Source organism: Coregonus lavaretus (genome assembly GCF_964263955.1).
Source record: "Coregonus lavaretus genome assembly, chromosome: 2".
Lineage (NCBI taxonomy): Eukaryota > Metazoa > Chordata > Actinopteri > Salmoniformes > Salmonidae > Coregonus > Coregonus lavaretus.
This window is the reverse complement of record NC_139989.1, coordinates 7559302-7576932: the sequence shown is the minus strand read 5'-3', so window position 1 is coordinate 7576932 and position 17631 is coordinate 7559302. Positions and strand designations below refer to the sequence as shown.

The window sequence follows — 17631 nt, the reverse complement described above, 5'->3', positions numbered from 1 at the left end:
TAACACAAATACTTTAGTCTACTACAAGAATGAGACTAAGATCATTTCCGGTTCTAAAGGCTTAAACATATTAGTGACAATATAGAATACACCTAATGTTAATTATCCACGTTATTGACTTGCTATATGCAGTCAGATCATTTGGCTAACTCATTCAAGCAGTGATCACACTTTTGGACATTGACAGTGAAATACTAATTTCTTCTTTCTTCAGCTCAGAGAAGCTGTGTGTGTGTGAGTGTGTGTGTGTATCTGTGTGTATGTGTGTGTGTATGTGTGTGAGTTGGAGGCCGGCTATTATCTGCTCCTGTAATGTCACTATGAGAAATATCCAGCCAGTCTGTAAACTGTGTCCCGTCCCCCCGTCCCTGTCCAAACCAAACCTGGAAAGAATAAGAGGTTACATATTCCATTCCTCTAAAGCTAAGTATGCGAGCCATCCCTTGTGTTGTTAAAAATATGTTGCTGAGGTAGCAAATGTTTATAACATGTCATTACATAACTTGAACTAAAATGCCATGTCTCACCCTAGTGTATAAGAGAAGATCCACAGTTGGTGATTAGCCAACATATTCTCCCTAGTTCAGGAATGCTTTCTAGACCAATTTCATAATTAATGCAATTTATCTTTGGACGAATTCCAATGTGTACACTGTGTAAAAACAAAGACATGTGTTTCCAAGTTATGACATAAAACCCTTTGATGTGTGCAAGACTTGTTTGACGAGTTGCCAGATTTTGATAAAGCTGATCTACTTTCTTACAACTACAGACTAGATATGCATGGTTTATACAAGGCTATAGGCCAATGGCTTTATATATGGCTCTGCTTACATGCAACATGTCATTGTAACATGCTGTTAGAACTACAATAACCAATTGAACTAGCTACTTACATGACCCCCTACTATGCTGGGATTTGTTTTGAGCCTATGTATGAAATTGTGATATTTCTTATTTGATCAGTATTTGATCAGTGTCTCCTAAAGCGGTTATTCATAATGGGTCACTACAGATATGTGGATAGGCCTATAAGTGAGCAATTGAAATGTGTACATACATTATAGGCTACATTATTACCTGCCATTATTGGTAATTTCCTTTTGTTCATATGGCTTAATTGATTTAATGGTTGTATCTCCAGAATGTTGTATCTCTAAGATACATAATCATGTAATGAAAGCAGACTTACCTTTATAAATAGCAGAACGAAAAGTGTACAGCCTTTTCCAGAAAACAGACCAGATTTTCATTCCAAGCACTGTTGTTGTAAAGCCAAAAATAGGCTTATGTTTAGATGTGGGCATCAGCATTATTATTATATATTAATTTTTTTCCCTGTTGACCTTTATTACCAGTGTGTATAATTTAATTCCCTTTCTAAGTCTTACTTCTTGTCTAGTATTTTCACTGAAATTAAAGCATTGGTTAAAGCTCCAACATTGCTGCACTGCACTCCATACCCATGCCTCTTTGATTGCGTTCCTGTCTTTGTATTTAAACATCCGGGTTTTCCCACTGGCTGTGCTGACTCTGGCTTACTCCCCCTCTCAGAAGCCATTTTGGACTCAGTTCAGTTTCCTGCATGTGAATATCGGACCCTGTCCTCAGCCATTCACGACTACACAGTAGAAAAGGTTAACGCGCACCGCGGAGCGAGACAATTGTTTCTTTGAAACATCGAGTTCATTTTACCTTGTCGATTTTACATTTTGGATTCGACCGATCCTTTCCCAATGGATTTGTTTATATTTAAAACTTATTTTTAGCCCATGCAATTTTGTTGCATTGGGGGGCTGTACACACAAAAGCAACGCAAACTCTTGGTGCCGTGGACATCGAAGGCCTTGGGACATTTGGCTCGTTGTGTTGTGCGGATCATCTTTTTAAATGTTCACAAAGGAAAATAGGTTAAAAAGGAGAACATCTGGTGTGTTTCTTTTTAATTAAAGGAATATGTTTGCTTCCTGTCTGACTTTTGCACTTCTGGGAACTTTTTTTGCAGGTAAGCACCCTATTTATGTAATAGGCATTCGCTTAATATTGGGGTAGTGAATTGGCAATCAGTTATAGAATGTATTCAGTGATTTCAAACTGTAACAGAAAAGCAGAACGCCAATTCGGATTATTCTAATGTACCCAAACCTAGGATAACGTGCTGTAGGTAGTCGTTTTACTATTGATATTGGCTTTATCGAATGGTACAAAAATGACACTTATTTAATGGCATTAAAATAGCCAGTGCAATAATTAAATGGTTAACATTTTGTATGTTTGTTTTTTTGAGCATTCATGCGAGAGGTTATTTAGGCTTTTCGGTGCATTGGTACATTGTAGATCAATAAGTAACCGTAACTCGCGACCAGATACAATTTCCGAATGAGTGTTATGGTAAATGTATCAAAATCTTCAATGATCAGTCATGAAAATATAAGTATCGCATTTATTTGAAAATGGCAGCTTATAGTATTTGGCTCAAATACCGGTTTTCTTTAGCCTACAATGAAGTCATTTGGCCTCATATGTTGCAAATATATAATTGCTTTAGAAGTGTGCATGCGACTCTATTGGAAAATGCATAGATGGAGATCCACAAAGTGATGGATTTGAAAATGTTTACACGTTTATCAGACACATTTATCAGTGTATTTTGACCTGTGTAGACTAAATTAAACCACATGATTGAAGATCTCTCTCCATTGAAGCGCGCCGACAGGTGTTGATACTGATGTGAATTATACTTATTTCAGATCACCACAATAAGTAGTAGAATTCCACACTTATTTCGCACAGCCCACATCACTTGTAGCGTAATTGTTCATTAATGTATTCTTTGGCATGTATTCTTTCAGAGCAATAGGATGAGAGAGTACTTCAAATAACTATTTTTTAAAATAAGCATTCTACTCTGGATTTCCACGCGAAATGTGATTGTTCTTGTCTCATTATCTAGTTCAGTGACGCATACATTTAGCCCTATCTATACCTGTAGGCTCACAGATTACATTTTTGACAATTTGTTCATCACTGCTGCTTTGTACCAGTCAAAAGTTTGGACACACCTACTCATTCAAGGGTTTTTCTTTATTTTTGACAATTTTCTACATTGTAGAATAATAGTGAAGACATCAACGATGAAATAACACATATTTGAATCCTGTAGTAACCAACAAATTGTTAAACAAATGAAAATACATTTTAGATTTTAGATTCTTCAAAGTAGCCACCCTTTGCCTTGATGACAGCTTTGCACACTCTTGGGATTCTCTCAACCAGCTTCACCTGGAATGCTTTTCCAACAGTCGTGAAGGAGTTCCCACATATGCTGAGCACTTGTTAGCTGCTTTTCCTTCACTCTGCAGTCCAACTCATCCCAAACCATCTCAATTGGGTTGAGGTCGGGTGATTGTGGACGCCAGGTCATCTGATGCAGCACTCATCACTCTCCTTCTTGGTCAAATAGCCCTTACACAGCCTGGAGGTGTGTTGGGTCATTGTCCTGTTGAAAAACAAATGATAGTCCCACTAAGTGCAAACCAGATGGGATGGCGTATCGCTGCAGAATGCTGTGGTAGCCATGCTGGTTAAGTGTGCCTTGAATTCTAAATAAATCACAGACCAGCTGTTTTGGCTGTGCTGGATGTACTGTGTAATGGTCTCACTGAGTGCATTCAGTGGCTCCCTGGCTAGCAGCAGAGGTAGTAGAATGCAGCTCTGGTGCTCTGCTCTTATCAGCTGATGATCCACTCTGTTGAGACAAAGGAAGCCGGATCCCTGCCCATGGCTCTCTATCTCTCTCTCTCTCTCTCTCTCTCTCTCTCTCTACTAGCAGGAGATGCTGACCCGAGTCATAGCATCTCTCCTCACGCACTCATTCCTGTCGATTCATTGGCTTTTGCTGAGTGGAGGACAGACTGCGATTGTCCCGGTATGACAGCACGGCGTCAGCCGAGGCAGGGGCTGCGTCCCCTTGTGCAGATTGGCCTTGCCCACCGATCCGTGAGCGTGTGCATGTTAGTGTGTGTGACAGCAGGACTTGGGGCTTGGAATGCTGTTACAGTGCTCTCTCATCGCAGCATTACTGAATCAGGAACAATGGTGTGTGTGTGCTGTGCAGGATTTTCAAAGGTTTGGCCACATGGTGTAGTGGAAATGGGGGAGGGGTGGCTCTGCGAGGATGGATTACTACTCTGAGTTGTAATGGCCACCGCTTAACCCTCTCTTCTATTCTCTATCTGAGAAACACACATCTGCACGCTGCTGCATATCATCCCCATATTTGCCGGTGAATGCATTTGTTATCATTTTCATATGGATACATTCTATAGTGCATGGACAGGAAATGGGGAGTGGGAAAACACTGTGGGAAATGGGGGATGGGTAGCCTCTAGCTGGAGAAGGGATTTAAAGTGACAGTGTGTATCCCCCCCCCGCCTTGGATTAAAGATGTCGAGCTGTAGGAGATTCATGGCATAGTTGTTTGGGAGAGAATAGACCAGATATGTTTGTCGGGACAGCTGGGACTGTAATTCAAAGCTTAGTTTTTTCAGGCTACAGTGAGATGAATGTGTAATATACATACACTACATGACCAAAAGTATGTGAACACCTGCTCATCGAACATCTCGTTCCAAAATCATGGGCATTAATATGGAGTTGGTCCCCCCTTTGCTGCTTTAACAGCCTCCACTCTTCTGGGAAGGCTTTCCACTAAATGTTGGAACATTGCTGCGGGGACTTGCTTCCATTCAGCCACAAGCATTAGTGAGGTCGTGCACTGATGTTTGGCGATTAGGCCTGGCTCGCAGTCGGCGTTCCAATTCATCCCAAAGGTGTTCGATGGGGTTGAGGTCAGGGCTCTGTGCAGGCCAGCCAAGTTCTTCCACACCGATCTCGACAAACAATTTCTGTATGGACCTCGCTTTGTGCGCGGTGGCATTGTCATGCTGAAACAGGAAAGGGCCTTCCCTAAACTGTTGCCACAAAGTTGGAAGCACAGAATAGTCTAGAATGTCATTGTATGCTGTAGTGTTAAGGTTTCCCTTCACTGGAACTAAGGGGCCTAGCCCGAACCATGAAAAACAGCCCCATACCATTATTCCTCCTCCACCAAACTTTACAGTTGGTACTATGCATTGGGGCAGGTAGCGTTTCCTGGCATCCGCCAAACCCAGATTTGTCAGTCGGACTGCCAGATGGTGAAGCGTGATTCATCACTCCAGAGACCACGTTTCCACTACTCCAGAGTCCAATGGCGGCGAGCTTTACACCACGCCAGCCAACGCTTGGCTTTGCGCAAGGTGATCTTAGGATTGTGTGCGGCTGTTTGGCCATGGAAACCCATTTCATGAAGCTCCTGACGAACAGTTATTGTGCTGACGTTGCTTCCAGAGGTAGTTTGGAACTCGGTAATGAGTGTTGCAACCGAGGATAGACGATTTTTACGTGCTTCAGCACTCAGCGGTCCCGTTCTGTGAGCTTGTGTGACCTACAACTTCGTGGCTGAGCCGTTACAATAACAGCACTTAATGTTGACCGGGGCAGCTCGAGCAGGGCAGACAGTTGATGAACTGACTTGTTGGAAAGGTGGCATCCTATGACGGTGCCACGTTGAAAGTCACTGAGCTCTTCAGTATGGCTATTCTACTGCCAATGTTTGTCTATGGAGATTGCATGGCGGTGTGCTCGATTTTATACACCTGTCAGCAATGGGTGTGGCTGAAATAGCCTAATCCAGTCTTTTGAAGGGCTGTCCCCACATACCTTTGTGTATATATAGTGTATTTAGGTGTATGATATGCTTTGTTTTGGTTGTACATCTTCCCCATTACAGTATGTTTTGACTTGAGCTCTTTGCATGTTTTTGGCACCATGCACACAGCATAGGCCTATTTTTTGTCGAAGGATAATATCTTTCAAATCTCATTCGGAGAAGCTTTTCCAAACCGAATGACTGTATGAGCCCACAGATAAGGTTCTGGTTTTGTTTGGAGCTTTTCCCTCAAACCCAGAGTCATAAATCAATCTTACTGATAAAGATGGCACCATCTTGTTTTTGCTTAGTTTCCCCCAACCTCTTAAAGAAATTCTATGTTACTTTAGTATACTTTTTAGCCAGTAGTTCTGAAAGTAACACTCATGTGCCAAAGGTGGTCCCCGAAAATTGCTACTACTTCGCATATGTGCACCACATCGTTGCTCTCTCTGTCTGCTGTGTGTGCATCTTGCTAGCTGTCACTCAAATCGCGAGGGGTTAAAGCTCATTGGCTAGAACTCGAATTGCTAGGGGGCTGGCCCATGTGGGGAGAAATGTAGGGAAAATGGCACAGCACAGCTTCCAGAAAAACAGTTGCTTTCAAACTAGGGATTTCGTGGCTAATTGAGGTAAGACAGTAATTCTGCTCATAGATTATGCATGTATGAACTACACATCGGCACATCCAGCCCAAAGCGAGAGGTTTAAAACATACTTACTAGTCACCAAAGTTCCGGAGCATGTCTTTTAACTTGGTGTAGAAAGCAATGAGCACTTAACAGGACAGGCTGGAATTATTTCCTAAAGATCCCAAACTCTGCTTGACTCAATGCTGTTCATTCATCAACACTTCTATTCATATCATGTTTGTGCAGTCATTTCCTCGAATGGAAAAAAACAAGCAGAACATCTCCCATTGCATAGAAATCTGGTCCCCAGAGCAAAATCATTCTCAATGCTTGTTGTGAAAGTGAATCTCAAATAGAAAAAGCAGAGATTGTTCAGTTCTTGGAAGAGGAGTCATTGAGACCGATGTTGTTCTCCTACGAGTAGCAAGCCTATAGTACATGTACAGTGCCTTCGGAAAGTATTCAGACCCCTTTACTCTTTCCACATTTTGTTACATTACAGCCTTATTCTAAAATGGATTAAATACTTTTTTCCCCTCATCAATCTACACACAATACCCCATAATGACAAAGCAAAACAGGTTTTTAGAATTTTACAATATTTTTTTACATACATAAATAAGGTGTTTTTTTTATAAGTATTCCGGCCCTTTGCTATGAGACTCGAAATTGAGCTCAGGTGCATCCTGTTTCCATTGATCATCCTTGAGATGTTTCTACAACTTGATTGGAGGCCACCTGTGGTAAATTCAATTGATTGGACATGATTTGGAAAGGCACACACCTGTCTATGTAAGGTCTCACAGTTGACAGTGCATGTCAGAGCAAAAACTAAGCCATGAGGTCGAAGGAATTGTCCGTAGAGCGCCGAGGCACAGATCTGGGGATGGGTACAAAAAACATTCTGCAGCATTGAAGGTCCCCAAGAACACAGTGGCCTCCATCATTCTTAAATGGAAGGAGATTGGAACCACCAAGACTCTTCCTAGAGCTGGCCGCCCGGCCAAACTGAGCAATAGGGGGAAAAGGGCCTTGGTCAGGGAGGTGACCAAGAACCCGATGGTGACTCTGACAGAGCTCTAGAATTCCTCTGTAGAGATGGGAGAACCTTCCAGAAGGACAACCATCTCTGCAGCACTCCAGCAATCAGGCCTTTATGGTAGAGTGGCCAGACGGAAGCCACTCCTCAGTAAAAGGCACATGACAGCCCACTTGGAGTTTGAAAGGCGCCTAAAGGACTCTCTGGTCTGAAACCAAGATTGAACTCTTTTGCTTGAATGCCAAGCGTCATGTCTGGAGGAAACCTGGCACCATCGCTACGGTGGAGTATGGTGGTGGCAGCATCATGCTGTGGGGATGTTTTCAGCGGCAGGGACTAGGAGACTAGTCAGGATCGAAGGAAAGATGAACAGAGCAAAGTACAGAGATCCTTGATGAAAACCTGCTCAGGACCTCGGACTGGGGCGAAGGTTCACCTTCCAACAGGACAACGACCCTAAGCACACAGCCAAGACAACGCAGAAGTGGCATCGGGACAAGTCTCTGAATGTCCTTAAGTGGCCCAGCCAGAGCCTGGACTTGAACATCTCTGGAGAGACCTGAAAATAGCTGTGCAGTGACGCTCCCCATCCAACCTGACAGAGCTTGAGAGGAGCTGCAGAGAAGAATGGGAGAAAGTCCCCAAAAACAGGTGTGCCAAGCTTGTAGCGTCATACCCAAGAAGACTCAAGGCTGTAATCGCTGCCAAAGGTGCTTCAACAAAGTAATGAGTAAAGGGTCTGAATACTTCCGTTTAAAAAAAAAAAATGATTTCATAAAAATGTCTAAACCTGTTTTTGCTTTGTCATTATGGCGTGTTGTGTGTAGATTGATATGATTATAGGAAAAAACTATTTAATCCATTTTAGAATAAGGCTGTAACGTAACAAAATGTAAAAAGTCAAGGGGTCTGAATACTTTCCGAATCCACTATAGGTCAATTGTACAAAAATAGGCTGTGACCATGACCGAATTAACACACGTCAGCATCCGTTCAATGTCACAATGTAAGTAACTGAAGGGAGACCTTTCTTCCTCTCGTCGTCACCACCTCTGTGTCAGTGACTCGCAAGCAAGGGTCTCATTTTTGAGAGTGGTGTTCAGAATTGGACACATTTACAACAGCCAGCAGAGAGTGAAAGAGAGAGAATTTGGGCCGAGCAGTGAGTGAGATCAGCGCTGCCTGTAGAATTTCCTTCTCGTGTCATCCGCCTCACGTTGTGCGAGGCTTGGCATGGTCTTTCATAACATGTTGCGCAAACACGGGAAGAAATGTATACAATGCCCCGCTCGCATGCATTCCTTATGTAATTGGCTTCGGTCCCCGAAAGTGGAGAAACGTGGCTTCTATTAATTTGTTGGTTTTACTCTGGCTTCTTTCCTAATTAACTGCAGATCTCCAAAACCCACAGTGTGAATCGGGGCTAATTTGATAAGCGCAGATCAAAAAAGCCGGTTGCAACACAAATGTCCTTGTAGCTCCCCTCTCACAGTGTATGGGAAACATGAGCCTTCCATGTTTGACTCTGCTGCTGCTTGGCACCAATTGCGCCTTTTGGCAGGTTTGAACCAAACCTAAGTTACCGTGCCTTCAGAAAGTATTCATACCCCTTGATTTACGCCACATTTTGTGTTACAACCTGAATTCAAAATGGATTAAATATATTTCTTTCTCACCCATCTTCACACAATACTCCATAATGACAAAGTGAACAGCTTTGGCAGCGATTTACAGCTGTGAGTCTTTCTGGGTAAGTCTTTAAGAGCTTTGCACACCTGGATTGTACAATATTTGCACTTTCTTTTCTTTTTTTATTCTTCAAGCTCTGTCGAGTTGATCATTGCTAGACAGCCATTTTCAAATCTTGCCAAGCTGATTTAAGTCAAACTGTAACTAGGCCACTCAGGAACATTCAATGTCTCTTGGTAAGCCCCTCCAGTGTATATTTGGCCTTGTGTTTTAGCTTATTGTTTTGCTGAAAGGGGAATTTGTCTCCCAGTGTCTGTTAGATAGCAGACTGAACCAGGTTTTCCTCTAGGATTTTGCCTGTGCTTAGCTCTATTCCATTTATTTTTATCCCCAAAAACACACTAGTCCTTGCCGATGACAAGCATACCCATGACATGATGCAGCCACCACCATGCTTGAAAATATGAAGAGTGGTACTCAGTGATGTTGTGTTGCATTTGCCCCAAACATACCGCCTTGTATTCAGGACATAAAGTTCATTTCTTTGCCACATTTTTTGCAGTTTTACTTTAGTGCCTTATTGCAAACAGGATGTGTGTTTTTGAATATTTGTATTCCTTTTCACTCTGTCATTTAGGTTAGTATTGTGGTGTAACTACAATGTTGTTGATCCATCCTCCGTTTCCTCCTATCACAGCCATTAAACTCTGTAACTGTTTTAAAGTCACCATTGGACAAATGGTGAAATCCCTGAGCGGTTTCCTTTCTCTCCGGCAACGGAGTTAGGAAGGATGCCTGTGTCTTTGTAGTGACTGGGTGTTGATATACCATCCAAGTGTAATTAATAACTTCACCATGCTCAAAGGGATATTCAATGTCTGCTTTTTAAAATTGTTTAATAATCTATCAATAGATGCCCTTCGCAAGGCATTGGAAAATCTCCATGGTCTTTGTGGTTTGTATCTGTGCTTTGAAATTCACTGCTCAACTGAGGAACCTTACAGATAATTCTATGTGTCGGTTACAGAGATGGGGTTGTATTTAAAAAATCATGTTAAACACTATTTCACACAGACCATCCAACTTATTATGTCACTTGTTAAGCACAAATTTACTCATTAACTTATTTAGGCTTGCCTTATTAACTCAAGGCATTTCAGCTTTTAATTTTTAATTAATTTGTATTAAAAAAATATACATAATTCCGCTTTGTCATTATCGGGTATTGTGAATAGGTCAGTGACACAATCTCAATTTAATCCATTTTAAAGTCAGGCTGTAACACATTAAAATGAGGAAAAGTCAAGGGGTGTGAATACTTTCTGAAGGCACTGTAAATAAATGGAACACAGTGGCCCAGTGAGCGATACCATTTTCTCTCCCATGGAAAAGACGCAGTTTGAAAGGAAATGGAACATGTTTGCGTTGACACAGCGGCTGAATTGATGATTGCGTAGGGGTAAATGGATGATGTGCTGCCTATTGGGAAAAGCACACAAGTACTGATTTACTCTTGATAATGCAACTACAGTTAGTCTGCCAGATGTATCAGCTATTTGCTAAGCTAAAGCATTAATAGAATCTACCCAAACCATTCTTTATATAGTCTGTTACAGGAGACCGATGCATAAACCAGAGCGGATTGCAGTTGTTTGGGGTCATCTTAAGTGAACAGGCTGGTCCATGCTTGGGGATGGGCAACCCTTAAGCCTATAGAGATGATGTTTTACTTTTAAGAGAGAGGTGGTTAATTTGCACAGTATCTAGGCCTTGTGAACTTTTTTCCTCTGCATGGGTCTGGGAAACACGCAGAGTTTGCTGACAAACAGGCATTGCTTGCCAAGCCTTGGATAATGTCCCAATATAGCTATATCCTTGTGTGCCCAAGTCTATTATTTCTTAAGTGTGAGCTCCAGCATTTGAAGAGGGAGGAAGCTTGTGAGCGTCCCCGCTCGGTCGCGTGCTGCTGAGAAGCCACACTGGTCTGGCCCCAGCGTTTGTTTACCTTTGCCGATAACACTTATCTGGGCAAAGCTGCATGGGTGGAATGCCATACGTAAACAATGATATTCGGCAGGGCCTTATCTTGGCGTAGGCCGCGTCGTACATCATACGCAGCACTCAAAGTCCTCCTGAACATGCGGTGGGATGGGATTAGCCAAGCGCTTAACTCCAGAGGAGCTCCAGAGGATACGTGCCATGTTTCATAGCATGATAATGAATTACCAATGTTTACTGTTTAGCACAAAACGCAGAGATCAAGCTTTTAGAGTCAATTCCAGATCCCTCTTGGGAAATGGATGGATAACATACAACAATCTATACTGAACAAAAGTAAAAATACAACATGGAAAGTGTTGGTCTCATGTTTCATGAGCTGAAATAAAAAATCCCAGAAATGTTCAAATGCACAAAAAGCGTATTTCTCTCTCATGTTGTGTACAAATGTATTTACATCCCTTTTAGTGAATATTTCTCCTTTGCCTAGATAATCTATCCACCTGACAGGTGTGGCATATAAAGAAGCTGATTAAACTGCATGATCATTACACAGGTGCACCTTGTTCTGAGGACAATAAAATGCCACTTTAAAATTTGCAGTTTTGTCACACAACACAATGCCACAGATGTCTCAAGTTTTGAGGGAGAGTGCAATTAGCATGCTGAATGCAGGAATGTCCACCAGAGCTGTTGCCAGAGAATTTAATGTTAATTTCTCTACCATACGCCGCATCCAATGTCGTTTTAGAGAATTTGGCAGTATGTCCTACCGGCCTCACAGCCGCAGACCAAGTGTAACCACGCCAGCCCAGGACCTCCACATCTGACTTCTACACCTGCAGGATCATCTGAGACCAGCCACCTGGACAGCTGATGATACAGAGGAGTAGTTCTGTCTGTAATAAAGGCCTTTTGTGAGGATAAACTCATGTTTTGGCTGGGCCTGGCTCTCCAGTGGGTGGGCCTATGCTCTGCCAGGCCCACCCATGGTTGCGCCCCTGAACATTCATGTGAAATCCATAGGTTAGGGCCTAATTAATTTATTTCAATTGAATGATTTCCTTCTATAAACTGTAACAATTGAAATTGTTGCATGTTCTGTCCATATCCACCTTTTTCTCTCTAGAAAATAAATGAGATTCCAATTTGACTCTTTGCCTCTTATTTTGGTCCTCTGTAGCTCAGCTGGTAGAGCACGGCACTTGTAACGCCAAGGTAGTGGGTTCGATCCCCGGGACCACCCATACACAAAAATGTATGCACGCATGACTGTAAGTCGCTTTGGATAAAAGCATCTGCTAAATGGCATTATTATTATTATTATTATTATTATTTTATTGTAAACAAATCATTTTAAAAAAAAACAATGGTGTATATATGTGACCATTAGGAGCCACAACAGAAGCCTCTAGTTATTGAAGTAATGTATGGTAAGAACTGATGCTGTGTTCTCTGTCTTGGAACTGTTCTGTAGCAGGAGTACCATGTCATGCGCTATCCATTTAAAGTTGCCGGGACATTCTCTTCTCTATATTTGAGGTGATCACCAATACCCAGACTGATATCATGACATCAACCTTATAGCCCCAACCGCTAGACACTTTGTCGTTTAGCAGACACTCTTACCCAGAGCGACTTACAGGAGCAATTAAGGTTAACTCAACCTGGCCTGCAACAGAGAGAGGTTAGCTGGAACTATTTTTCTATGCTACTTTCACCAACCTAATCCATTTGGAGTTACGGGAAGTGTCTAGAGAGGATGAAGCTAGTATTAATGGGGGAAAAATCGATACTTACATATCGCAATGTAATTTTTGAATGATATTCTATAAATATTTGACTCGAGTATCGATTAGTAAAAAAATTACTGTAGGTAGCATTAGCTAAAGCTAGTCTGCTGTACCTGCGCCAAAACTCCAGTATTTTTCATCCTATAGTTTGTTCTCCATCTTCTTTTTAAATAGTGAACCAACAAGTTTTCAGCACTTAAAAATATTGCGATACTGGTATCGTCACAGCCCTAGTATCGGATTGCAATACATATCCTATCGGCACCGAAGTATCATTATAATATTGTATCGTGAGGTCCCTGGCAATTCCCAGCCCTATATGCTAGGGGTTGGTTTCGCACTGGGTAGAATTCTCTCTCCCTCTGTCCTCTGATTTCCTGCTCCATCCATTCGCCCCATTTGAGAGCAATGGTTGCAATAACTCACTTGGTGCTAGAGGGGAAGGGGGTTGGGCACTAGTTTTGGAGTTCCATTCACCGTGGGATTGATGGCCCTCATGCTCCTGTGTCTGAAAGAAGCCTCCTCTTCCCCCAGAGGACCTGCGGGGGGTCTCTCCCCTCCCTGGGTCTCTCCACTCTAGACCCAGCCCCTGTGGAGGGCCCCTCTCTGCTTTTGTGTCCCTCCCACTGACCCACCCCTCCTTCTGTGCGGAGATGTGTCAGGCAGACTGCTGCTGAGGCCTGTTTGTCGAGCCCCTGTCCCCCATGCTGGGGGGATTGAGGCTGGGCGTGGGACTGAGAGAAGAGGCATGGGGCATGGTGGTCACCCACTCACCTTTTGAGCTTAGCAGGGTATTGACACCACCTCCCTCAGATCCACATGTTGTTCCTGTCAGGGGGGAATGGCGAGAACAAAGATTCCCTCTTACGTCTGGGTTGGACTCTGGAGGAAGTGGACGTGTGAAGAACCGTTCTGCAATGTGTGTGTATAAGGGATGTTCGCTTAAACCGCAGAAAGGTTTAAACAATAAGGTAATGCGAAACATTTAGGAAAATCACCTCAAAGATGAATGAAAAGTGTCACCTCTACTTGAAATGACATCCAATGCTCATTCAGGTTTCATTCAACATAGCCTACTTCCCTTTCAATTTTACTTTGCTGTAAATGCTTTCCTTCGACACCTCCTTTGACACGTTCTGTCAGGGAACAGGAAGTGCAACATACTCTGAAGGCCATGTAACATTTGTTTCATATATGGCCTAAATTTTTCAACTACACAAGCAGTTAGGCTAGTTCACCCCAGATTCTCACACCTTTTTTTGTATCTCAAAATAGGTGCCCATCATCTAGATGGGCCAATCCTTACTATTCAGTTGGTATGTAGGCCTGTGGATTTGGCTGATTTTTATTTTATTTTATTTATTATTATGAACTCAGTTTAACTTTTGGACTGCTTCTGAAAACATGTAACTAACTTTCTGGGCTGAACTATCCCTTTTAGCCCTCTGGATCTAGATAGTGTTGTTGCTTTCTCTCAGACGGATGAGTCAAGGCTTTTGATCAGGCTGTATATTGCTTTCATTCAACACTCTTCCCCCCCTCCATTCCTCATCTCCCTCAAACCTCACGCGCCATGCCTGTGCTGTGTGTGGACTGTGGAGCTAGTTCACTATTCTCTTCTGCTCGCCCTCCCTTGCTTGAACTTGGGGTTTTTTGAGATGGAGATGACGGCGGCAGCTGCTCGTCTGGTTTTCTCCTGGTCTGCCTTCTCCAGATGGAGGCGTACGCTGGTTCATGTTGGCTCCCAGGCTTCTCTGATGACCCTTGCGTCTCGGGCCCAGCTGTCGCAGACCGTCAACACACATACACTTACACAAACTTCTGTTTGGCAAGTTCTCTGATGTCTTCGGCATCCTGTTCCAGTATGCCCTTGATGTGACCAAGAGGGAGCAAAATGAAAAACCCTGCTGCATGTGTTGTGTGGAGCATGTCGGTTGTACAGAAAGGGAACATTTCAGACCTTGAAGCCATTTCTCTGTGCCTTTTTAGAATGATTCCTCTTATGATGCAGCCTGTGACTTGGCTTCAATATACATACAGTAACAGTCAAAAGTATGGACACAACTACTCATTCAAGGGTTTTCCTTTATTTGTACTATTTTCTACATTGTAGAATGATAGTGAAGACATCAAAACTATGAAATAACACATGAAATCATGTAGTAACCAAAAGTGTTAAACATTCTTCAAAGTAGCCACCCTTTGCCTTGATGACAGCTTTGCACACTCTTGGCATTCTCTCAATCAGCTTTCCCAACAAGGAATGCTTTTCCAACAGTCTTGAAGGAGTTCCCACATATGCTGAGCACTTGTTGACTGCTTTTCCTTCACTCTGCCGTCCGACTCATCCCAAACCATCTTAATTGGGTTGAGGTCGGGGGATTGTGGAGGCCAGGTCATCTGATGCAGCACTCCATCACTCTCCTTCTTGGTAAAATAGCCCTTACACAGCCTGGAAGTGTGTTTTGGGTCATTGTCCTGTTGAATACCAAATAATAGTCCCACTAAGCGCAAACCAGATGGGATGGCGTATCGCTGCAGAATGCTGTGGTAGCCATGCTGGTTAAGTGTGTCTTGAATTCTAAATAAATCACTGATAGTGTCACCAGCAAAGCACCATCACATCTCCTCCTCCATGCTTCACGGTGGGAACCACACATGTGGAGATCATCCGTTCACCTACTCTGCGTCTCACAAAGACACGGCGGTTGGAACCAAAAATCTCAAATTTGGACTCATCAGTCCAAAGGACAGATTCCCATCGGTCTAATGTCCATTGCTCGTGTTTCTTGGCCCAAGCAAGTCTCTTCTTCTTATTGGTGTCCTTTTTAGTAGTGGTTTCTTTGCAGCAATTTGACCATGAAGGCCTGATTCACGCAGTCTCCTCTGAACAGTTGATGTTGAGATGTGTCTTTTACTTGAACTCTGTGAAGCATTTATTTTGGCTGCAATCTGAGGTGCAGTTAACTCTAATTAACTTATCCTCTGCAGCAGAGGTAACTCTGGGTCTTCCTTTCCTGTGACGGTCCTCATGAGAGCCAGTTTCATAGCGCTTGATGGTTTCTGCGACTGCACTTGAAGAAACTTTCAAAGAAATTTTCCTTATTGACTGACCTTCATGTCTTAAAGTAATGATGGACTGTCGTTTCTCTTTGCTTATTTGAGCTGTTCTTGCCATAATATGGACTTGGTCTTTTACCAAATAGGGTCTTCTGTATACCACCCCTACCTTGTCACAACACAACTGATTGGCTCAAATGCATTAAGAAGGAAAGAAATTCCACAAATTAACTTTTTAAGAAGACACACCTGTTAATTGAAATGCATTCCAGGTGACTACCTCATGAAGCTGGTTGAGAGAATGCCAAGAGTGTGCAAAGCTGTCAAGGCAAAGGGTGGCTACTTTGAAGAATCTCAAATATAAAATATATTTTGATTTGTTTTTGGTTACTACATGATTCCATATGTGTTATTTCCTAGTTTTGATGTCTTCACTATTATTCTAGAATGTAGAAAATAGTAAAAATAAAGAATATCCCTTGAATGAGTAGGTGTGTCCAAACTTTTGACTGGTACTGTATGTATCATATTGTAAGCCAAGGCGACAGCCAACACGTTGCATGAATCCTTGGTTTTGTTCTAGCCTTGTTTAATTGAAGGCTACCGTGACCGTCTAGAGAACTGCCATTCACTATTAATGGACAATGAAGTTTGGAGGAGTGTGGGAGAGGGTCACATATTCCCCATAGCCCTGTGAGGGTAGCAGGCCGAACCATAGACATGTTGATGGGCAAGATTCTCTCCGCGGAGGGAAGGGCAGCAACAACAGAGGGAGAAGGTCACAGGGGGCGAGTCTTTGTCATGGTAAACCCAGTAACTTGACCACCTGCTGTGCATAATGCCCCAACAATGGCTGTCTACAGCTGCATGGGAAATCCCCTGTAGCTCAGTTGGTAGTGCATGGTGCTTGCAACGCCAGGGTTGTGGGTTCGTTTCCCACGGTGGGCCAGTATGAAAAATGTATGCACTCACTAACTGTAAGTCGCTCTGGATAAGAGCGTCTGCTAAAATGTAAATGGGCAGCCCCCAAGGATGTAGACTGACTGAAAACTTTATCACACCACCAGGGGAAATGTAAAGATTAGAGGCTTATTTTGGGAATTGAGAAGCTTAAATTTAAACAGCTAACATTTTCTCTGAGCTTAATAAAAATAAATAATACAATATATATATATATATATATATATATATATATATATATATATATATATATATATATATATATATATATATATATATATATATATATATATATATATATATATATATAGTGAGAGAAGGTCATCCTCTAGGGTGTGTGATTAGCCAAAATGTAGGTTAGACTAACACAAGCTGGCTAATAGGGGGCTCAGCATTTTCATATTGTCTATTTGTTAGGTTCAATCTCAGGTCCGGCAAACTTCCCCCAAGACCGAATCCTACAACTAAATATTTACACAACTCAAACTTTTACGTCAGTTAGGATTTGGCCCCTAACATTTCTGTCTGGCAGTTGAGACACCTTGAAATGGAACGTCGGGAGTTGAGCCCCTCTCTCCCTGGTGTTGCTGAGGCTCAGTTGGTCCATTGTCTAGGGCCCTTTTGTACGCTCACTGAGGGAAAACACTGATTGCCACACATTGAGCAAGAGACTGATATTATGCTGGTGCTGTCAGATGGGCAGCAATG

General features: G+C 42.6%; 1 protein-coding gene across 1 annotated transcript in view; it reads left to right on the top strand.

Moving 5' to 3' along the window:
- The first annotated feature begins 1570 nt into the window (after positions 1-1570).
- acvr2ba (activin A receptor type 2Ba) overlaps positions 1571-17631 on the top strand; it is a 53690-nt gene continuing 37629 nt past the window's right edge. Inside the window, exon 1 of the mRNA XM_084144153.1 lies at positions 1571-2005. Coding sequence (XP_084000279.1) covers positions 1957-2005 — 49 coding nt within the window. The 5' untranslated portion in view covers positions 1571-1956. The remainder of the gene's footprint in view (positions 2006-17631) is intronic.